Source organism: Pituophis catenifer, unplaced genomic scaffold, assembly GCF_029215685.1.
Source record: "Pituophis catenifer annectens isolate HBS135680 unplaced genomic scaffold, rPitCat1.0.hap2 SCAF_14, whole genome shotgun sequence".
NCBI classification, from domain to species: domain Eukaryota; kingdom Metazoa; phylum Chordata; class Lepidosauria; order Squamata; family Colubridae; genus Pituophis; species Pituophis catenifer.
The window spans coordinates 2797066-2823767 of NW_027256894.1; the positions used below are offsets into that span (position 1 = coordinate 2797066).

General features: G+C 41.5%; 1 protein-coding gene across 4 annotated transcripts in view; it reads right to left on the bottom strand.

The window, feature by feature from the left end:
• MAP2K5 (mitogen-activated protein kinase kinase 5) overlaps positions 1-26702 on the bottom strand; it is a 161391-nt gene that overhangs the window by 95617 nt on the left and 39072 nt on the right. For 3 of the 4 annotated variants that reach the window (XM_070953371.1, XM_070953372.1, XM_070953373.1), the window contains exons 9-13: positions 12793-12832; positions 6172-6240; positions 5994-6075; positions 5245-5306; positions 639-687 (exon numbers count right to left, since the gene is read on the bottom strand). In XM_070953371.1, coding sequence (XP_070809472.1) covers positions 639-687; positions 5245-5306; positions 5994-6075; positions 6172-6240; positions 12793-12832 — 302 coding nt within the window. The remainder of the gene's footprint in view (positions 1-638; positions 688-5244; positions 5307-5993; positions 6076-6171; positions 6241-12792; positions 12833-26702) is intronic. The other variant, XM_070953374.1, reaches the window with a different exon arrangement.

A 26702-nucleotide genomic window follows, 5' to 3' on the forward strand; every position in this document is an offset into this window, starting at 1 on the left:
GCCATCTCTCTAGAGAAAACTTACTTTGAAACAGTGGTGGAATTCAAATTTTTTTTACTACTGGTTCTGTGGGCGTGGTGGGCATGGCTTGGTGGGCGTGGCAGGGGAAGGATATTGCAAAATCCCCATTCCCTCCCCACTCCTGGGGGAAGGATATTGCAAAATCTCCATTCCCACCCCACTCTGGGGCCAGCCAGAGGTGGTATTTGCCGGTTCTCTGAAGTACTCAAAATTTCCGCTACTGGTTCTCCAGAACTAGTCAGAATCTGCTGGATTTCACCCTTGCTTTGAAACCTTACTTTGTTCTGACTCTCAACTCAGTCTTCACAGACCTTCACTGAGGCAAAGAATAAAGGTAAAGGAGATAAAAGATGGGTTTTACTCCGCTAGTCATTGCTGACTCTAAGGGAAGGGTGCCCATCTCTGTTTCAAGGCCGCTGAGCCAGTGCTGCCCAAAGACCTTTCCGTGGTCATGGGGCCAGCATGACATCATGGAATGCTGTTAAAGAGTCAAAGAATGGGTTGTCTTAAGTTCCAGCACAAGCCGGTTAATTTTAAAATCTCAAAATTCCTTTCCTGAAATTAAGTCTGAATTGTGACATTCAGCTGAAACATAAAAGAACAAACATGCAACTCACCTCTATGTAAAATTTTTAAGCTCCATAAATAAGTAAGTCCTTTAACAACCTACAAATTAGGGGGGAAAAGAAATGGGTCAATATATTTAATACATAACATGGAGATGCATATTTTCATTTTCAAGAGCTAGGACTGAAAGCTAGTTAGTGTTGCAAAAATTACACATAAAACAGCGACTCTTATTTCCACTGAGTTGGCTGGGTCAGGACTCGGCAGAGAGTAAATCTGCTTTTCTCTTTGAGGATCCTCTCCATTCTTAGCCCCTTGGTGTAGCTAAGTCTTTCTAGGCTGTTGGCCAAAGTCAAAACGGTTTAGAAGAAGGCAAGAGAAAGAATTCTTCCCTGGAATTTTTTCACCCAAGTATTTTCTCTTGCCTTCTTCCAAACTTTTTGACTTGTCCATGAGATTCAACGGGAGTTGAGCTTTAGTCAAAGCAGCATTTCTTTTTTTTCCTCTTGGAATCTAGAAACCGCCAGCAGTATCTTGCAATAAACTTAGCTATGAGAATAAATCTTCACTTATTTTAAAAAAATGGCCACCATCTATAGACTTTATGATGGAAAGCAACCAGTCTTACGTTTTCAGACCGAGTTTGCAAATATTTCATTATTAGAGAGACAGAGACATAGGATGTTATTGGGGGAAACAGGGATACTACATAACAAAGAGTGCCTTTGTTTTTTATTGCATAATACCGCAGCAACATGTCAGCTCACCTACTGCAGCATTTTCTTTTTATTACAAAGAGTGGCACCATCTGCATGGCTTTGCAATGATGGATTTTTAACATGTAAGAATGCTATCAAGGTAAAGAACAGAACCCCCACATGTAGGAATGCACAGACTCCTTTAGAGGTTGGATGTATCTGTTGAATGAATGGCTATAAAAAGTGCTCTGTTAACTAAATAATAGAGTGATTTTCATTTCTGTGTTTAAGACTGCTTTATAAGTACAGGTCCAAAGATCTCCCACAGCCTCTCATGCATCGATCAGACATCTCACTATTCATTTACACTAAACAAAAGGACATTTTCCAATCTGGGGCACGCACACAAAGTATTAAGCTTTCAGCTGTTAAAGAGATGCCAGCAGAGAACAGCTTTTCACTAGATACTCCAGAAGCCATTGGAGGAACTCGGTAAATAGTAGGTTAGATAACAATGACTTGACAGAGCCTTGACACAGGCAGTTGTTATACCTGCCATCCATCACTCGTTTTTGTGAGAGTTTAAGGACACATCCGAAGGGGGAGGGGGAGAAAGAACTTACAATCAACATTAGCACTTCAAATACAGGGCAAAGTGTCTCTACATCAAGAACAGAAAGGAAAATAAATGGGTAAAATGGCAAGCAAAACCCAAATCCACATTAACTTAGGCAAGATACTGATGGGAGATGCTTAGAACTGGCCCTTCTCTGCTGTCTTTCCTCACTGTAGCAAACACACAAAGAAAGAAAGAAAGAGAGAAGGCATATTCAGACTTTTAGTTATATTTTGTGGTAGGGTGACTGCAATATAGGGTAGGGTAGGGTAGGGTAGGGTAGGGTAGGGTAGAATAGAATAGAATAGAATAGAATAGAATAGAATAGAATAGAATAGAATAGAATAGAATAGAATAGAATAGAATAGAATAGAATAGAATAGAATAGAGAAATTAGAATAGAACAGAATAGAATAGAATAGAATAAAAGAAATAGAATAGAGAAATTAGAATAGAATAGAATAGAATAGAATAGAATAGAATAGAGAAATTAGAATAGAATAAATAGAATAGAATAGAGAAATTAGATTAGATTAGAATAGAATAGAATAGAATAGAATAGAATAGAATAGAATAGAATAGAATAGAATAGAATAGAATAGAACAGAACAGAATATAGAACAGAACAGGTTTATTGGCCAAGTGTAATTAGACATACAAGGATTTTTTTTCTGGCGCATAAGCTCTCAGTCTTTATGCATAACAACAAAGTACCGGTAATAATAATCGTAATATCAAAGTAATAATAACAACAATAATGATACCAGTAAGAGAAGGTAGTGGAACAGATGAGAAGAATACTAGTAATGCAGCCTACTACATGGGTAAATATCCTTAGACATAATACAGCACTGTGGGAATTAGGTGTTCAGCAGAGTGATGGCACAAGGAAAAAACCCGTCCTTGTGTCTGCTTGTTTTGGGATGTAATGCCCTATACAGCATCCCGAGGGGCGGAGTTTGAACAGTTTATGTCCAGACTATGAGGGGTTTGTACCAGTGGTGGTATTCAGCCGGTTCTATCCGGTTAGGACGAACCGGTAGTGGCGGCTGCGGGAGGCTCCGCCCACCCTCTCGGATGTCATCACGTCCTGTTTCTGATGCTCTGCACATGCGCAGAAGGTCCTGCGCATGCGCAGAGGTGGTGCAGGCGCTCGCATTTGCAAACTGGTAGTGAAGGTAAGTGAATACCACCTTCACTTACATATTGTACGTATGTACATCTTTTCTCAGCTCCCTTTCTGACCCGTGCAGTATCCACGTCCTCAATGGAAATCAGGCTGGTTGCAATTGTTTTTTCTGCAGGGACCTAACTATCTGTTGGTGTCAGGTGTGCCTCCTTTCAGTACTCAAGAAAGAAACACCCCGACTCCATTTTCATAGAGAAAGGTACTTTTACTGAGTATGAACTGAATGCAACCAAAGAAAAGCAACGTCTGAAGCAAAAGGCATGAAAATCATATATAGAAAGCATCCTTAAAACCCTCCCCCCAATCGTCCAGTCAGGATTATCCAATCCACATCCCCCCAAGAAGTCACGTGGGGTGCAGCTTCCGATGGCTCCATCCTCCTGGTATACAGTTATATAATTCTTTTAATAATTTTAAATTTTGTATTGGTATGTGTTTTAGTTCTGGCTGTGCACCGCCCTGAGTCCACTAGGAGAAGGGCGGGATATAAATTGAATAAAATAAATAAAATAAAATAAAATAAAATAAAATACCACAACAGTTGACCTTGACTGGTTATCAGCGCGCCTCCCAGCTGCAGAGAAACGCTGAGGAAAAGTTTCTCCAATTTACTCCACCAGCTCACTTCCCCCCCCAGACATCCAGACAGCTCCCCCCTCCCCCCCTTACAATGGCAGCCGAGCAAGCAAGCAATATAAAGGCGGAGGCTGACAGTTGGAGTCTGTACCTGTCCTGTTTGATAGCTGTACCAAACCAGACAGTTATAAAAGTACAGATGACAGACTCTAAAGCAAGTACAAATGAAGGACTCAAAAGCAACTGGAAAAGTTCTTAGACTAAAATAAACCTAAAGTAAATATAGTTTAGAATTCCTGGATTCTCTTAGCATTCTCTTCCCAGATCTGTTTGCCAAAATCTCTCTCACCAATATGCTGTTCACAGGTGGGGGTGGGGGTGGGTGGGAAGAGAGGATTAAACTGTCCCACCCAGCCTCTGTCTCTGTCACCACAGCAACTGGTTGGTGCTTCTATCTTAAGAGTCAGATAGTCCTGGCTATTTCATACACCCTTATTCTGAGTCCATGTTTTAAGATTTGGATGTGTGAGAGCCATCCCTTTAAAGTCAATTTGTCAAACAGGGAGCCAATTCATTGCACAGTCTTCGGCACACTAGGAATTCTTTGCCTGTAAAGACACCACCTGAAATTCTATCTTGTCAGGGTGCACATAATTCCAAGAAGTAGAAAGTCTTTTTAGTCAAATGAAAGTTACAAGCGTAATTATTTAGTAAGTTGCAAATTATCCCAACAGGAAAATGAAACACTTTTCAGCTCGCTGAAACAGGCCACGTGAAAATCCCCAGGCTCTCCCACACTACACAAGAAACCACATTGGGCTCAAAAGTAAAGCCATTTGGAACTGTTCCAGAGGGAGCACATCTGATGAAAAGATGCTCTTTGCGCATGCATCTGAAGTGCAGAGGATGAAGCCGAGCTGTGAATTACAATGAAAGTGGACTAAATAGCTGTCTGCGTTAGATTAAAGGGTTTCAGTTGTCAGCTTGATGTATAATGAGTGTGGAAAACAGGAATTTAATTAAGTAGTGCATTACAGAATAACTCTGATATGCTTTAAACCACTTAAATGATCAAAGCCTGCCTCCGATTTAGCCATTGTGCAGCAATCCTCTTCTCTCAACGGTCAACTGGGCGTCCGTTCCGTTGGCCTTTATTCAGCTTCCAAAGATTATGGTGCGTTCGTTCCAATTTGGTCAATTCTGCTTAAGCAGCCCCTGCAGCGGGTGCAAAGGCACACAGGCAGAATCAGAGCACTTTGCTCTCTTTACCCCAGAAAATACAAAGAGTCTTGTGGCATCTTGAAGATGATTACAGTGTAGGCTTCTCTGAATTCAAATACTCTCGTCATGTGTTTTTATTCAAGTGAACCTTAATCCATGCTGCAATCAATCGGTTTGCTTTCCAAGTATTATAAGAGTCTCTCATTTCCCCCCTTTTTCTCCCTTGTTCCCCTCCCCTCCCCCAATTGCTTCTACTGCACCTGCACATTTCATTTGGCAACTTCATGATTGTGATTAAGCAATTCCACATTTATTAAATGTTTCAAGAACGGATATACCCCACCCGAGGTACTCACAGCTACAGCTATTCTTCCCAAGACGTGCTCTGGAATTTTTCTGTAGACATCTAAGGAGCCCCCTGCAGGGAGAACAAAATATGATCAGCTAAAGCTAAGCTGGCCTTCTCTAAAAATGTCACCTCGATCAGGGTTCGCCAAACTTGGCAACTTTAAGACTCGTGAACTCCCAGAATTCCCCAGCCAGCACGACCTAGATGACTGGGTGCCCACTTTGCTGTCCAACCAATTGGTGAGGAATCTGTAGCTGGTTTGCTCAAGAAATTTATCCTGAGGTGAAAGTGCCAAGTAAAGCAATCTTTAAGATTGTCATTACAAAAACCCAATAACCCTTTAACTGCCATTCCAACCCACAAGAAACACGTAGGACCAAAGAAACAACTTAGAAGGAAAATCTGTATTGGTGACTAAAGCTATTAAGATGAAGGAACAGCTGTTTTGTCAGTTAATACAGATTGCATGGAATTGGAAAATATTAAACCACATATAAACCACCATTTATTATCTACCATATATAAATTTTCAATAAAAGTTTGTGCAACTCTGTTCAAGAAAACAGCACCAAGAAATAACTCTTGCTTGCCTGATGCATTGAGCCTTGCGAATGTTATTATCAAAATACCCCCTTTTTTTAGGATTCGCTTCATAGTTCTAAGGTATAGTAAACCAATATTCTTCAACCAATTCCTTTTTTCCAATTCCTTTTTTTAAACTATGGTCCTTCACCAATGTTATAGTATTTCACTTACCATCCATAAACTCAGTACAAAGGGAAATCCGATTTTCTACAAAAAAAGCACCATAAAATCCTATGATGTAGGATGAATCGCACTGTAAAAAGAAGTGAAGCAAGTGAAATTATTATTTTTTTAGGAAAAATAGCATGCTAAACAGAATTGAAAAAGAAGTGCTAGAAAAAGCATTTACCTTATAAAGGATTTCTAATTCAGACATAATCTGTTTCTGAAGTTCTAGTGTAATATCTAAAGGAATCACCTGGAAATAAACATTAATATTAAATTATTAATTTCGCTACAGAAAATCAGGCAGCACTCAGCAAGAAACATTATTGTACCATTTCTTTTTTTTAATATATAAGCTCCAGTCTGCATCAAGAAAAAAAAATCTCACATGTTTTTGGTGGTACAACTTTTGTCCTCATTGTTACTAAAAACAATGCCATAGCCCTGTCTTTCTCAACCTCAGCCATTTGAAGACTGGTGGACTTCAACTCCCAGAAGTCCACACATGCTGGCTGGGGAATTCTGGGAGTTGACGTTCAAGTGGCTGAGGTTGAAAAATACTGCAATAGTCCACCAGCAAGTGGTTCAAGGAGACCAATCTAGATGTAACTTGACTTTTGGTCCTTAAAATTACATCTCTTCTGAGTGAAGCTCGATTTTTGGCAACTTCATGTAGATGACCCTGTAGCCATTTTCTGGAATTTTCTTTGATTTCCCAGCTTAGTATTCCTGACAGGCACCCATCCATGTATGGACCAGACTCACACTTGCTTAGCTTCCAATCCCACACAAGATGCTGCCTTGTGCAAAACACACCCTAATTATCCTACCATAGGGGGTCCTTAGTGGGCAGCCACCCAAAGAAATCTACCTCTCCTCGGCAGCCCATTTTTAATATGGAAATACATCTCTATAGCTTAATCACTTCAGAAATAAAAATACTTTAATCAGGGGTGTCTACAAGATAGGTTAAACAAAATATTGAGATGGTAGTCATGACCACTCAGTATAAGCCGCCCACCTTTTCAGAAGTATTGCAATAGATGCAAAAAAGGTACAATCAATTGTGTGTTTCCGGCCACCCACCTGTCGTTTTGAGCCTCTCCATGGCTGCCCTCAGACCTCTAACAACAGATATATTCTACTTCAGTATTATTATTATTTCCTCATAGGTTTGTACAGTAGTGTTTCTCAACTTTGGCAGCATTTAGATGTATGGACTTCTACACCCAGGCAGGCTGGGGAATTCTGGGAGTTGAAGTCCACATATCTTGCCAAGGCTGCAAAACATTGCTGTATTTGATTGCAATTCTAAGGTATTTGATCATTTCATTTCATTCTACTGTGTTTTCCCGAAAATAAGACCCTGTCTTGTATTTTTTTAAACCCTGAAATAAAAATAAGGCGCATGGCCTTATTGCTATACACTCAAAAGCCCGATCGGGCTTAATAACAGGGGATGTCTTATTTTGGGGGAAACAGGATATGTATTTTATTTAATTTATAAATAAGGGTTTCTTTTTCTCCTGGATCTGTTTCAGGGGTGATATGAAATCTTTCTGCCACAACTGGATGATTTTCTTCTAGAAAAAAATTAGGGCCATCCCTGGAACAGCAGATTCATGTGATCTGGAAGGAGAACAGAAAGTTCCTATCTTCTCCAGAACATTCTGTGTTCAGAAAGAAATGTTTTGCCCCTCCATAACTACAGCTAGTCCTTGACCTACAACCACAATTGAGCCCAATGTTTCTGTTGCTAAGTGAGACAGTTGTCAAGCGAATTCTGCCCCGTTTTATGACATTTCTTGCTATAGTTGTTATCACTACAGTTGTTAAGTTAGTAACATGGTTGTTAAGTGAATCTGGCTTCCCTGTTGACTTTGCTTGTCAGAGGGGTTGCAAGAGGGGATCACGTGACCTTGGGACACAGCAACCGTCGTAAGTATGGGTCAGTTGCCAAGCTTCTGAATTTTGATCACAAAATGGTCATAAGTCACCTTTTTTATTGCTGTTGTAACTTTGAATGGTCACTAAATGAACTGTTCTAAATCGAAGACTACCTGTATTATTTAAATGTATTTGTAGGACAAAATTATACCTGGAAACACCTGGAAACTCTGACAATTAGACTAGAAAATGTGAGGATGGATCCCACCTGCTCTGAGGGTTCTCTGCATATGTTCAAGAACCTTTCTCCAAACCTGAGGTAAACACTTCCTTCCCCCAAATGCCATCCCTGCCTGGCAAAAACAGGATCCAGACCTACATTTCTCAGAATCTGGATGGGAATTTCAGGATCAAATACACTTTGCAGATTCAGCACAGCCAACGCTCCGCTGCAGCTTGACTCCTAATGGAAATTTCTTTCAATCCCTTGCTCACATCCAGCTGATTTCCAATCCTACATTTTTAAAGTATTGATGTCTGTCTAAACAGGGGGAAAAAGTGCACAACCCATTTCTATCAAGAATTTGCTTTAGGGTTATTTATAAAAGCTGTAACTGTAATAGAAACGCTGCCAAGAAAACATTTAACACATTTCTCCAAATCAATAGTCATTTGCCAACAATATTCACTTACATTTTTTTTTCCTGGATGGAAAGCTTAAAACAAAGTAAACTGCTGGAACCGTTGTATCAATTTTACTCCTTAGAGGAGCAAGGAAAATTTAACCCTCTCCGGACTCTAAAAGAGGCCGTTTTAAACTCAAATGTTCCTTTTCACTTTAGCAACTTCAGCTTTCCTCAAGACAAGCTTGGCCACTGCAAAACCTTCGGCTGGATATTGATCACAGAAGGCAAATTCAGTATCAGCCAAGATAGGAAATGAAATAAGAAAGCCTGAAAGCTGCTGTAACTTACAGGTATATTGATTTTTAAGAACACGGCCCCATTTTGTATAAAATAGTGGGACAGGGCTGCTTCCCCAAATTATATATTTATATTGTATACGTCACACAATGTATTACAGGTACAGATCAGGTGAACAGAGGAATCTTGGAGTCCTAGTGGATAATAATTTAAATATCAGCCAACAGTGTGTGGCAGCCGACAAAAAAGCCAGTGCAGTCCTAGGCTGCATCAACAGAGGAACAGAATCAAGATCACATGAAGTATTAGTACCGCTTTATAATGCCTTGGTAAGACCACATTTAGAATACTGCATCCAGTTTTGGTCACCATATTATAAAAAAAGTTGTTGAGACTCTAGAAAGAGTGCAGAGAAGAGCAAGAAAGATGATGAGGGGACTGGAGGCTAAAACATATGAAGAACGGTTGCAGGAACTGGGCATGACTAGTCTAGTGAAAAGGAGGATTGGCCGATTTCCAGCAAAAAACACACATAAGAATACATTGATTCACTTAACGACTATGGCATTCACTGGGCGATGCCACATAAACTTAAGACTGGTGGGGAAAAAGTTATAAAATCAGGTCCGATCACATGAATTAACATTCATGACTGTCATGACTATGATAGAAATTCCAGGCTCCATTGCAGTCGTAAGTCGAGGACTGCCTGTAGGAGGTGGCTGAAAAGAGCAGAGAATTCAAACTGTGGTCTCAAATGATGTGGGCGACGTTTTCCTTTAAAAATGAAGCAAATTCTTCAATGTTTCCCAAAGTTTGCTAAAAATGTGTCTGTTTGGGATTATGCTGTTGGGAGTATTTGGACTGGCAGGCTCTGGATGCCCAGGCAGGCACCTAGCAGTCCATCTGAAAGTGGTTAAGAAACAGGAAATATAAATAAATATATTTGATTTTAATTACTTTTACTGGAGAAAGAGGTAATGGCTTCTATGAATTTGCATTAGGATTCAAATCCTTATTTCAGTTTATTATTTTAATGATGTAAAAGTGAATCAGGGCAACTGAAGCAGGGTTAGGAAAAACAGGCGTCTTGTCTCCGAATTTAAAATGCCCTGATGCCATCGTCTCTCTTAAATAACCCCCAGGCCACAGAAAAGGGGCTTCTCAAGTCGGATTTCACAGAGAAAGGGTTAAGCCCCACCAGCAATACCTGAGCCATTTTCTCTGCTACACCTCCAGGACAAACAAGGATGAGTTGTCAAGTTAAATACAAGCACTCAAGTGACGGAATTATAATTTACTTGGTGCTCAATTTAAATTAGTGAGAGGCTATTAAAATATACAGTATAGCGATGGCAATTCATCACGGGCTGTCATGGATGACTTCATCTATTTGCTGGAGTTGCGTGTGTGCCACTAAAGGGAATGAGAGCAAAATCACAGGTCAAATTAAGCTGCAATTCCATTTTAATTCACTTATTTAATCTGCGGCAATATAATTGTCTTTTACAGTATGTACAACTCAGAGGAAATTTGGGAGTTCGATAGGCAGTATACAAATGATTAATCAAATGGACCATTTAAATGCTAGTTAAGAGCAGAAGAAACTCCCAGGAACTGCAGCCTGGCACACAGCCGCACTGCTCGCGATGCACAGGTTGGGCGGCCGGTGCTTCATTGCTGCAAGAAAGCCTCGGGCATAAGTCTTGACCACGGCGGTGGGATGGAGGCCTTGGAGAAGATGGCCAGGACCTGTCACAAACCCACTTTTGGGGTTCCCTCCACCCTGACTTTTTTTTATTGCCATCTATAAATGGAAACAATTCGTTCCTCTGTCAAAGAGCCGGACCCAAGCATATGCAACAGGGAACATTTTAAAGGATTTAGAGACATTGGCAATCAAATGCAAGTAGCCCTCGACTTACGTCCTTTTGTTTAACTCCTTTTGTGCTTTTACGTCCTTTCGTTCAGTTACACTGGTATAACTTGTCCTCAAAGTTACAACCATCGCACTATCCCCACGGTAACATGATTGCAATTTGGGTGCTTGGCAAACGGCTTGTATTCGTGATGGTTCCAGTGTCCTGCGGTCATATGATCATAATCCCAGCTGGCTTCCAATAAGCAAAGCCCAATATTTACATTTTGGTTCTCACCACCCACTGGGGCACAAAAACGGGAGTGATCAGAACTCTACACCGCCGGGCTGAAGGTCTGCCTACCAGCAAAGATGGAAAACACATCGATTCTCTTCTTTGTCTGTTATGGAGGAGCTCCTGCTGGGCCTTTTTTTGGATTTGATGAAGGCCCACTTGTTCTGAGGGCTTCCTTGATATGCTTTTTAGCTCTTTCTCTTTTCCACCTTTGCCGGGAGAAAGACCTTCAGCCCGATGGTGTAGGGCTCTGATGACTCTCCTTTTGTATTCCAGTGGGTGGCAAGAATCAAAATGTAAATATTGATCTATGTGTGGGGATTTTCTGTAAACTTCAGTGTTAAGGCTTCTGTCTTCCTTAATGTGGACTGCATAGTCCAGGAAGGCCAGACTATTTTCCTTAACATCTTCCCGTAGGAACTTGATGCATCTGTCCACAGAGTGGATGTGTTTGGTGAGGGCTTGCAATTCCTGTTTTAATCTTGATCCAAGTATCGTCCACATACCTATACCAGTGAGTGGGTGGGATTCCTGTGAAGGAGTTTAGGGCTTTGGTTTCTACCTCTTCCATGTGGAGATTGGCCACAATGGGGGACACAGGGGAACCCATGACACAGCCGTGTTTATTGTCTGTAGAAACCAAAGCAACTGCCTCAAATTTATTTATTTATTTATTAGTCCAATTTATATGCCGCCCTTCTCTGTAGACTCAGGGCAGCTCACAATGCATTATAGCAACAGCCTGCATACTTTTTTGTATATACCTGCTTATTAGGGCTTTCGGGCCCCCCTAAGCGGTATTGTTCTATACAAAGTTGGCTTATTGTCCCCACAATCCAAGTCCTCAATTTACCTACCTCAAAAGGATGGAAGGCTGAGTCAACCTTGAGCCTGGTGAGATTTGAACTTGCACTTATTGCAGGCAGCTAACTGCTAGCACTTAACAGCACTTTAACAGCACTTTAGACCACTGCACCACCGAGGCAAATTTATGATGGTTGGTGTGTTCTGGGACCACATAATCACCTTTGGCGACCTTCTGAGAAGCGAAATCAACGGGGAAGCCAGATTCATTTAACAACCAGGTTACCAACTTACCAACTGCAGTGATTCACTAAAAATGTGTCAAGAAAGGTAATAAAATGGGACAAAATTCACTTAACACAGAAATGTTGGGCTCAATTGTGGTTGTATATGCAGTAAAAATATTTGGGGATGGTAAAAAATTAATGTTTAAGAGGAAGCAATTTTAAGAAGAATTTGTTGTTCTACCAGAACATCACAATGGAGGAGAAGAATTTGACAGGCAATTATTTGTAATTCTCCATCAGAAAGAGGCTGGAGAGACAGGCATCAGCTCTGGAGCAGGCCTAAAAGCCTGAGCTTCCATTCTTAAAGCATTTAAGAGTCTTAATTTTTGAATTCAATCAAGAGGAAAGAGAAGAAACCACAATTTAACAATCTAAGATGAGAAAATTTATGGGATATATGGAGACGCTGACTTCAGATAGTTAAATAATCACACCATCAAATTAAAAACTGCACTGAAGAAAGGCCCCCTGAACACTTGTAGAGAATCTGTAGCTTTTTTTAAAAAAAAATGCTAATATAAAGCCACCATTGTCAGGTCTGCAATAGATTAAAAGTCTTTCCTGCCTGTATTCCTCTCAGGACCAAGTTGTACAACCAAGAAAAAGGAGAAGAGATTGCTTTGTACTTATAAATTGTGCCCTTCAGTCTGGATGTGTTTTCGTTGCAAAAATTGGCTTCACGCAATAAAGTCCTGGAAAAAGAAGACTGGGGCAGGGGAATCTTTTAAAGCAGATTTGTGAACAAACTTACCTTTACGGCTAGTATTTTCCCACTGGGGACGTGGTTTGCTCTGCATCCAAAGAAGAAGACAGTCAGTTTAAAGCAAAGAAAAATCATGGTCATATTTTAAGTTTTACGTGATGCTTGTTAAAGTTTCTAGCTAATGGCATCCCTGAGCAATTGAAGTTGTGTGCTTGGGTGATATATGCAACAAGGCCAGTTCCAGTGAACAACAAACAGCCACAAAAATCAATCCTGATGAGTTATCAATCCTTGATAAGTGTGACTTATCAAGCTGAATAAAGCCTATCAGGCATGTGACACGCTTGGCTAACAACTCCTTGAGTTTCCCATTCCTGTTGCCTTTCCAGAACAAATGGCCCAGGAAAGGCAGACCTGACATACCTCAGCACAGAAAGTGAGGACCGGCGTTAGAAATTATCCTGGCTAGGCTAGTTCTGGGCCATCAGGACATGTTGTGTTCGTAAGACGGACCTCTCTCAACACAAGGGAATGCCCAGAGAGCCAATCGGATGTGCTTGTGCTCTCAAGCTGAATCACGGAATCCAAATTGGAAGTGGCCATTGAGGCACTCAAGTCAAACTCCCTGCTTTGCACAGGGATGCCAGACAGACGCTGGTCCTGCGTCTGCTTGCACACATCAAATGATCAGGAAGCCATCACCCCTTGGGTGCATCATCAAACCATTCTTGTGGCTGGGAATTTTTTTGGCTACAATTCAGCTGAAACTTTTTCCCCCTGTAACTTAAAATAACTTTCACATCCTTCACTCTGGAACAAGAGAGAGCAAGTCCTGACCTCCCTTTGTGAAGGATCCTTTCAGGCATTGGAAGAGGGCTCTTCAGCCCTGTTCCTCCTGAAGGCTAAGCATCCCAGCTTCCTAAGACACAACTTCTGCTCCTCTCCTGATCCCCGTTTCTCTTCTCTCAACCTCTTTCAAGTTCTCAGAAGGCATCTTGAAATGTGGTTGGTGCCCAGAAGCGCCTACAGTACTCAACATGAGCCCCGGAAAAAGGAGAATAAAATGGAATGATTTCTTCACACAGTGCAGAAACCACACATCTTGGAATGGTATTGGATCATTTTTGCAGTTCGATTATCCTACTGACTCCATTCAGTCAGCTACCATCCAAAGCGTCTATTGGAAAGCTATGCCTGCTCCGTTCCAGCTATGGGGAAGCTATGCGTCTGACTTCTGCCCTTTAAGGAATTTTAAAAAGTATCTTCCTCTAAAAAATATTGCACAGAGAAAAAAAATTACCGGTCTTCACAAATGGAATTTTAGCGTTAAAAATTAGCAGTCTGTTAAGTAAATCCTAAAAAACACCGTAAGAAAAATGATTTCAGAGCCAGAGTGAAGCTTCCTCGAGGGATTACTGGGAGGCTGATGGTGGAGAGAGCAGAGTCCTTACATCAGAGCAGGTAAAATGAACCCTAAACTATGAACGGCGGCAAAACATTTTGACTTTCAGATCAGCAGAACGATAACAAAACAGGCTGCTGCGATAGCTTCGTGCTTAACGTCTGTTAGCTTAATATGTCCTGCACCGGGCAGTTTGGCAACTTAATTAGCTTGTCAAGAAAGCCGATCCTTTTGCCCCCCTCCTTCGTCTCTGAGGGGGAGGGGTGGCCTCTTGTTTTCAAGTGAATTAAAAGGAAAGACTTGATGATTTAATTATGATGCACGCCAAGTCATCCGTGGAAGTTTGGGTTAAATTTCCAGCCAAGAGCAGTACCTGGTTTGGTTTACAGAGCATTGACACTAGCAATTTAACATTTAATTATCATTGTAGAAGGGATCACAAAGCGGATACGGTGCCCGTGGGGCGCAGAGCACCCCTGGATTCTGCAAGCACCACAACTCGCTGGAAGAAGAAAGTAAATGGGCTTATTCCAAGCCGCCACGACATTCACCGCTGTCTTGACCTTCTCCAGCGCATTATCCGTAAAGTGATTAATGGAGTCTGAATGGGAACTTTGGTTACTCGGAAAGAAAACTGGACACCTTAGCAAGCCTTTAATTAACAGCAAACCCTTCCAGGTCGGCTGCAGCTCCTGCAGTAATTACCTGTCCCAATAAACTTGCTGGAAAACACATTCAGCCCTAACCGAAGGACCAGAAGTTGATGTTGGCTGTTTAAATTATGAACGTGCTCTCATGGTTCAACTACCCAACCCAACTTAGCATTGCCCAGAAGACTGCTCTGGTGCAGCAATCCCACGCCACTGGCTTCCTGCATTGGCTTCAAGATCAGAATACAGAATAATAGAGTTGGAAGGGACCTTGGAGGTCTACTAGTCCAACCCTTGCGTCAGCAGGAGACCCTATACCACGGGTGTCAAACTCGCGACGTCACGTTGCCATCACGTGACATTTTGTGACTTTTTTCCTTCATGAGCTGGAGGGCTGCCAGTTTGACACCCCTGCCCTATACCATTCCGGACAAATGGCTGTCCCGTCTCTTCCTCTAGTGACGGAGATGGCTGATGGTCCAGTTATGGAGACCTACAGATACAAGGGGGTGGATGTGCTGCTTCCCCTGGCAAAGCAAGTAGCGACAAGAGTTTCAGAGCCTTGTTGACGGTCGCAACCAATGGTTGCCTGGAGCTGCATGGCTGATACAATTTTGGATGGTTTCTATGCCTGCAGTATTAATACAGCCCCTCCTTGAGGGAGATGGGCCATCTAGAAACATGAAATCATAATACAATACAATACAATACAATACAATACAATACAATACAATACAATACAATACAATACAATACAATACAATACAATACAATATAATAAATATAATATAATATAATATAATATAATATAATATAATATAATATAATATAATAAATATAATATAATATAATATAATATAATATAATATAATATAATATAATATAATATAATATAATATAATATAATATAATATATATCATATCATATCATATCATATCATAGTACTATATCCTTGGTGAACCTTCTGCAAGCCAACCACCAAGCTCACACAGCACCGACAATCTGAGCTACAGATATTTTCTGTATACCCTGAGTTACAGGTATTTTCTTCTACTGGAATATTAATATGATGAAAATATAATTTGTGACAACTATGGACTGATTACTCCAAGAATATAAAACCCAGAAAAGGTGAACAGATCCTTCGAGTGAATGTGGGGTATAAAATAAATCACTCCCACAAAGAAAGCAGAGCTTCTTTGAAATTAGAAGGGCATCTTCCAGTCCCTGTTCCTGTGAATCTCATTCATTCATTCATTCATTCATTCATTCATTCATTCATTCACTCATTCATTCATTGCCAATGGCCACCCATCTTACCACAAGGTAACTCTTGGTTTTGGAATCAAGAAAAATGGGGAGCTTTCCTGTTTCCACAAAGCATTTTGTGGACGGGGCACTCAGACATAAGAGTACAGCTCAGATAGGATTTTTAAAATTCCTTTCTTAGTATAAACCAAGCTTAAGAAAGACAATTTCCCCCATCAAGAAAATAACAGCACAGAATTCTCTTGCCAAATGCTACCTATCGGGGTTCGTTATGCTTTGCCTTTTCTGCAAAGAAAAGAACCAGGTGAAAAGAACAGCTTTCAGCAGCATTGGCACAGTTGTGTCAAATATTTTATTAAACTTGACTACTGCCCACGTCTCCAGACACTTGGCATCCTGGAGGGACCACTGCCCGTTTGGCATCCCTTGAAAAACTCAAAGGCTTCTCTGCAGGGCCTTCTGACAAAGCCGTGTGCCCAGACGTGGTAAGAGAGCTATTTTGGGCATTGAAAGACAGACGGTGTGATCAAATGAATGCACACTTCATGTGAGCAAAACCTGCCACATTTCCCCTCCCCTCCCCTCAACCCTGATAGGAAAGTTACAACATGATATATCCGCAAACATAACTGGTGAAATAAGACAAGCTGCCGAAAGCTTTTTTACTTCTATGGTTTCTACTGCAAACTCTGCCCTGAAAGGCCAAGAACGTTGGTGGCTCAGGACAACCTCGGTCCCTTGAAGATGGGTGGACTTCAGTGCTGGCTGGGGAATTCTGGGAGTTGAAGTCCACACAGCTTCAAGGAGCTGAGCTTGAGAAACGCTGGCTTAGAAAAACCATCAGCCTGGACTTGCAGGTAGTCCTCGACTTACAACAGTTCTTTTAGTGACTAGCAATGGCACTCAAAAAGTGACTTATGATCATTTCTCACACTTACGACTGCTGCCATATGGTCACATGGTCAAAATTCAGACGACACATTGGCAACCGACTCACATTTATGACCTTTGCAGTGTCCCAGGTCCATGTGATCTCCTTCTGACAAGCAAAGTCAATGGGGAAGCCAGATTCATTTAACAACCGTTGCTACTAATTTAACAGCTGCAGTGATTCACTTAAGAAATGTGGCAAGACAGGTCGTAAACTGGGGCAAAACTCACTTAACAAATGTCTCGCTTAGCAACGGAGATTTTGGGCTCAACTGTGGTCGTAAGTCGAGGCCTACCTGCACTTCCAGGACTGGGGTAAAAGTTGGGTGCTTCTTTAACCAGCTTGTTGAAAGCAGGCATGAGGGAGCAGTGGGCCAAAGCCCCCCACCCCCAATTAAAGCTTATTCTTCTTAAATGAAGGGCCAGGGAGCATCGGTGGATCTTAAGCCCCAACATTTGGAACACAAAGAATGAACGAGAAGAAGGAAAAGGGTAGCTGTGGAGGCCTCTAGCAAGCTAAGACCCCTCCAATCGTCTCCAGCATTTGCTCTGGATGCCACTCTATGGCGGGCAGCTGTTGCCTTGGCTCCATGAAATGTTCCTCCCCGAAAGCCCTCCGTGCTCAGAAACCCCTGAATCTGACACACATGGAGCCCAGCCCTGCCAAGTCCGAGCGGAGCTTTAGTGAAGGGAAAGCTCATCAATCTCGTTCAGGAGATGTTCAGTGTCTCTAAACATTACACATTGTGCAAAGACAGGAGGGTCACCAGCTGTAGATGACCTGCAGCAAACCATACCCAGACTCCGTTCCAGGCCTTCTCTGGGCAGATTGGATTGAGCTCTCCGCTAATGGCCAGAGTTTGAGAGTTTTAAACGGCAATATTTCCATGTACCGAAACAGCCGTGTGAAAAGAAGAAGAGGTTTCCAAAAAATTACCACTTTGACAGTTGTTGCCTTCTGTAATAGGCGAGCCCATTAGCTGACTTGCTGGCTGTTAAAAAAGGACATTCAGAAGTGAGCAGCCTCATTGGACCTCTGCTCATTCAAAGCCACAAGCGATGCCAACCTGCCTTCTCTCCAAAAATCCCACCACAGATGCTTGAATGATGACCACAAAATGATTCATTATTAACTTGAAGGCGCCCTCTGGCCACAGGCTGTTTGCCTCTAAAATGGACTTTTCCAAGAATGCAAGAGCAGCCTCCCCCCCACCCCCACCCCCAGCCAACGGATGGAAAGATAAAGAGAGTCCTGACATGACAGACAGCCCCATACCTGGGTGGGGTGGGAAGCAGTGGGGAGGAGAAGACCCCAAAAAGAGGAAGAGAGGTTCTAGCCTAGAATCTCAATCTGTTTTGTGTGTTCTCGCCAAGGAGTTTTTAAAGCACAGAGCGGTGATGTAGGACGATCGTTTCTTATCAAAGGAACAGTGTTATCTCCACAAACTACACACAGTCCTGCTTCTTTGCCAAGCTTGACAAGGAGATGTTGCAGAATGTTTCTTGAGATGCCAAAGAGCAAGAGGTTAGCCACAGCAGAGTGGTCTTGCGATCTCAAGTCAGTGCAGATCAAGGGGACTTGCAATTGTCCTTGCTTAATCCACAGGGCTAATCCCCGTGCAGGACAGGAGAAAGCCTCAGATCAAATTTCTTGAGGTTGTCTTAGTGACGTCTCCTTCTGTTCCTTAACAAAACCCCTAGTTTTATTTTTAAATTGAGAACAACTTAACTTTTTGCTGAATCTTCAGGAGGAGGAGTACAGAGTGCAACAAAACAAGTTTAATTTAAGAATCAACCAGTTTCTAATTAAACTGCCATAGGCAGCTGGTTGGATAAGTTTTAATCAGTTTCAGTCACCTATTGATTGGGATGCTGAAGCTTAAAAATTAAAAGTAAAAGTAAAAGATGATTTGGGAATTGCTGCATCTCAGAACAACAGTGCAGCCCTCGGTAAATAACTCCTCTTTTAACCATCAGCTAAATGAACACTTCAATACCGCAGCACAAAGTCTTCTGCAAAATTACTTTAACTAACAAGCAGAAATTTATCAGCTTCAGCCAAAATCAATGCCGAAATCAATTTGAACACTGGTTGTGTCTAAAGGGGCTCATTGGCAATTTACGGAAATTACACCATGTAAATGTCTGTGCTTTAATTGAACAGTTTCATCAACTAGGCCGTGATTGCTGTCCATTTATTTATTTTCTTTCACCGCAGCACTCCTTCAACAGAAGCGATGGGTTTTGTCAAGGCGAGGGGAGACACTTTGTCTTCATTTTATGCACTTTTGTGCCTAACTGGTTTTACGAGCTGGGCCACCAACGGTCAGTGGAAACAAGGGAATTGCAACCCCTAGTCAGACTTGCTTAACCTGTAACAATGGTCCCTGTAAATTCTGGGGGAGGGTGACCCGTTAGACCAGGGCTCTCCAACCTTAAGCAACTTTTAAGTCTTGCTGGCTGGGCAATTCTGGGAGTTGAAGTTCACCACGCTTAAAGTTGCCAAGGTTGGAGAATTAGCCCTGCGTTAGACAAAGATGAGAGAGCAGGAACAGAGAAAGGACAGAGAGGCTCAAGATGTCCTAGAAGAGAAAAAGAGGAAGGTGGCTGGCTTCTTGTCTGGAATACAGAAAATAACAAAGATTGTTTGCTAGGTCAAATTAAGAAGGATATAACAGAAGAGCTGCCCTGCTGAGCCAAAAGGCTCTTGAGCAATTATTATTTCTTTAGCGTATGATGAGAACATGGCCAAGAGAAGCAAACATGTACACACAATCCACATAGTTATATACAAAATGTTGACGGGGGGTACAATAGTGGCTTCAAAACTGGATATATTTCTAGCAGCAGTTGGCACCTGGACCCACAAGAGATGAGGCCAAAGACTGTGTTCCTCTCCTTAAACAGAAGGCGCCCTGTTGCTTAAAGATGCCCCATCAATTAATTCTGGCCACCGTAGATGTCTAAGTCACTTTCATCACATTCATACAAACACGCAAACTTTCTGCTTGAAGACTTCAGCAAGTGTTCATGGGAAGGTGATATTTTGGACCATCTTCCCTATTTGGTTAGAACCTAGAATAACAGAGTTGGAAGGGGCCTTGTAGGTCATCCAACTCCCAGCTCAAGCAGGAGACCCTACACCACTTCTGACAAAGCCTCCAGTGATGAAGCACCCACAATTTCTGAAGAAAAGCAGTTCCATTGGTTGATTGTTCTCAGTCAGAAAATTCCTCCTTATTTCTAGGCTGAATCTCTCCTTGATCAGTTTTCATCCATTGTTCCTTGCCTGGCCTTCAGGTGCCTTGGAAAATAGCTTGACCACCTCCTTTCTGTGGCAGCCCTTCAAATACTGGAAGGCTGCTCTCCTGTCTCCCCAGGTTCTTCTCTTCACTAGACTAGCCATGCCCAGTTCCTGCAACCGTTCATCGTATGTTTTAGTCTCCAGTCCCCTAATTATTCTGGTTGCTCTTCTCTGTACTCTTTCTAGAGTCTCAACATATTTTTATACGGTGGTAACCAAAACTGGATGTAGTATTCTAGGTGTGGCCTTACTAAGGCTTTATAGAGCGGTATTAGAACCTCATGGGATCTTGATTCTATCCCTTAGGATTGTTTTGGCTGCTGCGGCACACTGCTGGCTCATATTTAACTGTTTGTCCACTAAGTCTCCAATATCCCTCTCACAGTTACTGCTATTAAGCCTGGTTTCACCTAATGCGTACATGTACTTTTGGTTTTTCTTGCCTAAGTGTAAGACTTTACTTTTCTCTATGTTGAATTTCATTTTGTTAGATAGGGCCCAGTGTTCAAGTCTGTCAAGATCCATCTGGATGTTGAGTCTATCATCTAGGGTGTTGGCTATTCCTGCCAGCTTAGTGCCATCTACAGGTTTGCCCAGGTTAAGTTGAGAATTATGAATTTTGATAATTGAAACCCAACCTTTGCAGAAAGCCTCAGAAAATACTTCTAGTGCTGAGAGCTCCATTGGAGCACAAGGGTTAGGAGGTCACTTGTAGTTGTGTCCTGCTTGTGAAGGTCCCAGAGACAGCTGGTGAGCTGATGATAGAAAACAGAAAGGACCTGCTTAGTTGGATTTAGCAGGGCAATTCTGAAATCTGGGCCAAATTACCTACATGATTTTGCAGAGAAAAATATTCAGAAGAGTTTGCAAAATATGAGAAAATGCTAGTTGTTATTTACCACTGACAAGTTTCAAATGATACCAATAAGGTGTCTCTGTTACAATTTAATTCCTCTGTACGAATTTTAAAGAGGGGACACCGCCCTATAAATCACATTGTTAGCGTATTTCAAGGAACCCAGGAGCCAATTTAGAGCTGTGTAAATCACCCTTAGTTTAGAAATGTGGAAGAAAGCAAACCTAGTGCTGTGTTTGGCCTTTCCCATGAATTATTTTTCAAAAAAGCAATTTAAGTAAATACCCTGGATGCGGCAGTATACAAATACTTTCCAATATATAAACACAAGAGTCTGCACTTTCCATCATACCTGATTTTCAAAAATATCTGAAGGGTAGATTTTTTTTTTACAATACATAGTTTAAATTAGGTGGAGTAATAAATCTGCAGCCTAACTACACTGGCTTCACCCCTTAGAAAGACCTCGGCTGCCCTCAACTGCAGTCTGCAATGGGCAGACCATTCCTGGCAACTGTAAGCAGCCGTGGGAATTCAGCCTCTCCTGTGCCAGATTCCAGGGGGAAATAAATAGGGGAGGAAGAGGATGCTGAAGGCACGGAGGCTGGAAGCCCGGGGATGTGATTGCCTCCATGTGCCAACCGTTCGCCCAGAGGCTCATCTATTGCACCAGCAGGGATAAACTCTTTATGTTCTTTATGGAACTCTTCAGGTTTAGGGAGAGGAAAAATGCAATTTTGAGATGATCGTGTGCTTGAGCATAAGAGAAAAGAGGCTACATTTCGCAACAGAAATGTAGCAGGAAATACATGAAATGTGTATTAACCGTGAGGAGCAAACTACGTTAATTAAGAAGTACATCAATTATTAAAATATATAATTTAAAGAGACCCTCAGTTTGGTCTCTTTTCTTTTATGGTCAAGCATCATCTCAAAATTATATATTTTTTCTCTCCTTAAACCTGAGGAATTTAATAAAGGACATTTTTCTCTGCTGGTGCAGTAGCTCAGCCTCTCCAAAACAGCCGTGATTTCTTCTCTACCTACGATGTGGCATCGCAGCGGCCAGGGCCAAACGCGTGAAGCTCTTGTGCTGTTTAGTGGCTGCCAAAAGACTGGCTTCTGGCAAGATGAGTCTTGAAAGGCCCTGGGGAAAGAGGAAACCTTCTCAGATGCTGGCCAGGTGCCGTCCCTCCTTGGTTCTTCCCTAGCTGCTAGCTTCAAAAAGCACATCATCCCTTAGTTAAGAAAATGCAAGAAATAAGCTATAAACACAAAGCTAAAAGCTATAAACCACCTTTTCTTTAAACAAACAAACAAACAGAAGGACCAAAAAAAAAAATGGATTCAGCAAGTTCTCCTTAGAAATATTGCTATAGAAATATTGATTTTTTTTACTCAACTCAATTGACTGAAAAGTTGTTTGTATAGCAATATTGGCCCAGGCAATCCACTGGAACAATTTTGCTGCACAGAGTAATCAAGTGCATTTCTGAAGTATAATTATATTGTCATAAAAACGAAACCAAGATAACCTTCTCTTCAAGCAATAAACCTACAACGGCAGTAAAACCGTAAGAGAGACACAGAACTCCATGATAGGGTGTCTTCTGAAGAGCCCAGTCCCCTCCCCACACTTGCTGCTCTTCCCTTAAGCTATGGTTAGCACGAAAGTGATCAATATCTCAATCTCCATAAACTATTTCAATAATAGTTAGTTCACCTGGAAACAGAAACTGAATGTTTCTGCTCAGCGACCTGAGACTGCCTCCTTGTTGGTTGAACGCGGGTAATATTTCATTGCCATAATGGATACGACTCAGCGCAGGGTTTTAGCAGGAGGCGGACAAACACACATTCTTCAGTTACAAATCAATATACACTACACACCTTTCAAAAAAAAAGGGGGGGGCAGGATGTGGGATGCTGGCGGTCAAAAAATACAAAAGGTGTCACCAGGAGCATTTATAATTAATTTATTTGACAAAACAATCATCAATTCTCTCCAGCGAAGGACCCACAGCCGCAGCGGCTGCTAACCAAAACCAACTCAAGCTGCCTGTAAGCAGAGATTCAGTTCGGCTTTGCCTGCAACAGGGATGGTGCCAGGGACGTAGCAAGGGGGCAATTATTTCCAATTATTTGCATGACACGTGCGGTGAGGGGGACAATGAAAGGAGCCTGTCGACGCATCCCGAAAGCTGGCCATGACTTCTGACCAGTTAGCCAAGGCTACCCCTAAAAGCCAGAACCGTTTTGCTTTCTCGGCCCAGAAAGGCCCACCAAATTCATTGGCATTTTGGCAAAGCTCCTGGCACCCCAGACAGCCACACCAACCCATATGCCTGATCTAAGGGGGGGCAAATTTGTACGCGCTTGAGGTTGCCATGCCAGTGGAGGCTACAAAAACTAGATAATTTCATGAAAAATGTGATGGCCAACGTAAGTCAATAAAAGTGTTTTTTTTCCCTCAAATTATAAAAGAAAAGAAAATGACCCAAGGGTGCTTTTTCAAAAGAGAACTGGACTTCCTTTGTTTTTGATGCTTCTCATCCAAGAAGTTTCTTCAGTTCAGTTTTTCCTCAAGGAAAAACAAAGAAAGTCCAGTTGTCTTTTGAAAAAAGCACCTTTGGGACCACCATGGTCTCCATGACGGAGGACAAAAAGAAAACGACACAACCTCAGAAAGTGTTTTGTGTGCTGAAGCCATCTGTCTCTGGATGAAATCTTGATCACCATTCCACCCGAGGTCCTTTTTTTAGGGAATTTTACTTTACTTGAGGAATATGTCCATTATCCTACTGTAGCCTTCTAAGAGGGAATGCTGGTGGATTCAGAGTGTTGCAAGAGTAAAGGCTTTCCCATCAAGACAACCATCTCTTTGTTACTGTAAATCTCAATTTGAGGAATCCTTGGTGCTCTCTAAGCTTGGTGGGTTTCTTGCAGATGTTTCATTACCCAAACTAGTAACATCACCACTGCTAATCATAAAATCTTAATATGTTAAAATTAATAGAGGTTGGCGCAGTGTCTAGAATGCAGTACTGTAGGCTAATTCTGCTGACTGCCAGCAGTTCGGCAGTTCGATCCTGACTGGCTCAAGGTTGACTCAGCCTTCCATCCTTCCGAGGTCAGTAAAATGAAGACCCAGATGTTGGGGGCAATGTGCTATTTAGTATACTGTCTTTGGTGTAAGCCGCCCAGAGTCCTCGGAGAGCGGGTGGCATAGAAATATGAATGAATGAATTAATAAATAAATAAATAAATATGCTGACTATGTAACAGAGGGCTGTAAAACACTGTGAAGCGGTATATAAGTCTAAGTGCTATTGCTATTTATGTATGAATAAGAAAATAAATAAATAAATAAATAAATAAATATGCTGACTGTGTAAACCACTTACAGAGGGCTGTAAAACACTGTGAAGCGGTATATAAGTCTAAGTGCTATTGCTATTTATGTATGAATAAGAAAATAAATAAATAAATAAATAAATAAATAAATAAATAAATATGCTGACTGTGTAAACCACTTACAGAGGGCTGTAAAACACTGTGAAGCGGTATATAAGTCTAAGTGCTATTGCTATTTATGTATGAATAAGAAAATAAATAAATAAATAAATAAATAAATAAATAAATAAATAAATAAATAAATAAATAAATAAATATATATGCTGACTGTGTAAACCACTTACAGAGGGCTGTAAAACACTGTGAAGTGGTATATAATTCTAAGTGCTATTGCTATTTATGTAGAGCAGTGATTTGGGAAATTGGCTAAGAGAGTTTGTGGCACAACATGAAGGATGTGCCTGTATCTTTGAGTGGGAACAAGTATATATAACAAAGTTGGGAGAGGCAGAAGCAGAATAAGGCCATCAATGCAGCTGTAAACATAAGAAATACATTAACTCTCAAGACCAGTGGGGTTCAGTTCTTACTTTCAAACTCTATGAATAGCCACAGAATAATTTCCCTGTCCTGAAAGGATCTGTGACATACCCCAAATTCCTCTCTTTCCCTCACCTGCCAATCAGGACTTCCATTGCAATGGGTCAAGTAAAAAACAAAAGGGCAAATGCATTTGGAGGGAGTAGACCTAGTTCAATTGAAAAGCTGGAAATCCAGATCCTAAAAACACAGACTTCAGAGGATAATTAGGACTGCAGAAAAAACAATTACTACCAAACCTGCCTTCCACTGAGGACCTGTATACTGCACGAGTCAAAAAGAGGGCTGTGAAAATATTTACAGACTCCTCGCATCCTGGACATAAACTGTTTCAACTCCTACCCTCAAAACAATGCTATAGAGCACTTCATACCAGAACAACTAGACACAAGAACAGTTTTTCCCCGAATGCCATGACTCTGCTAAACAAATAATTTCCTCAACACTGTCAAACTAGTTACCAAATCTGCACCACTATTAATCTTCTCATCTTCTCATTGTTCCCATCTCCTCCCACTTATGACTGTATGACTGTAACCTTGTTGCTAGTATCCTTAAGATTTATATTGACTGTTTCCCTATGACTATCATTAAGTGTTGTACTTTATGATTCTTGACAAATGTACTTTTCTTTTATGTACACCGAGAGTGTATGCATCAAGACAAATTCCTTGTGTGTCCAATCATACTTGGCCAATAAAGAATTCTATCCTATCCTATCCTATCCTATCCTATCCTATCCAATCTTATCCTGTCCTGTCCTATTCTAACTGACTAACCAGAGAAATGTCCTGTTGGAATGAGACAGCTCCCGGAAAGAACAATAGTGTGTAGTTACATGAAGTTTATCAACTGCTTTTAGCATCTAATTGGAAGAAAGGCAGCATCTTACATTCCATTGCCACAGCTGAATCAGATAATCCATAACAACTTCATTATGAACAAACTTCCTGAGATATTAATTTACTTGCATAAATGGCAGGATTCTCAAAAGGCTCTCGCAATTCCCATAATGGTAAAGGAAGCTCATGCAGATCCACCACAATTAGTCTTTGTCATCCAATTCCAAGGAAGCTGTCAATACAGCGAAACGTTGCCTGGCTTTGCTAATGGCCTGGGCGAAGGTGAACAAGCTGAAATTAAATCTGGACAAGACAAAGGGGCTGTTTCTTGGTCAATGGGAAATCGGGATCGGCTATCGGGAATGAAGCAGCTCCTAACGTTTGCCGCTTGTGACCATCCTTGGATCCTGCCCTGTTCACAGGGCCGTTGTGGCAGGCAGCATATTTGCACATTATGGTTCATATATCACCTATTGACTCCTCATGAGTCAATCAGACTAACTAGGGTTGCCTGCCTATGCTTTTGTCATATCTTATTAGACTACTCCAATGTGTTTCATCTGGGGCTGCTCTTGAAGAACATCTGGAAACTTAAAAGGAGGATGTCTGCCAAGCTTGTGTAACATCCACAAAACAGAAATGGCTTAGAGTTAATAAGTATCAATCCTATGTGGCTGAAATGAATCCCGGCTATCCACCGCATGAGAAGACAGGGTGGGGTGCAAATAACGTAATGTTGGACTAAACCAA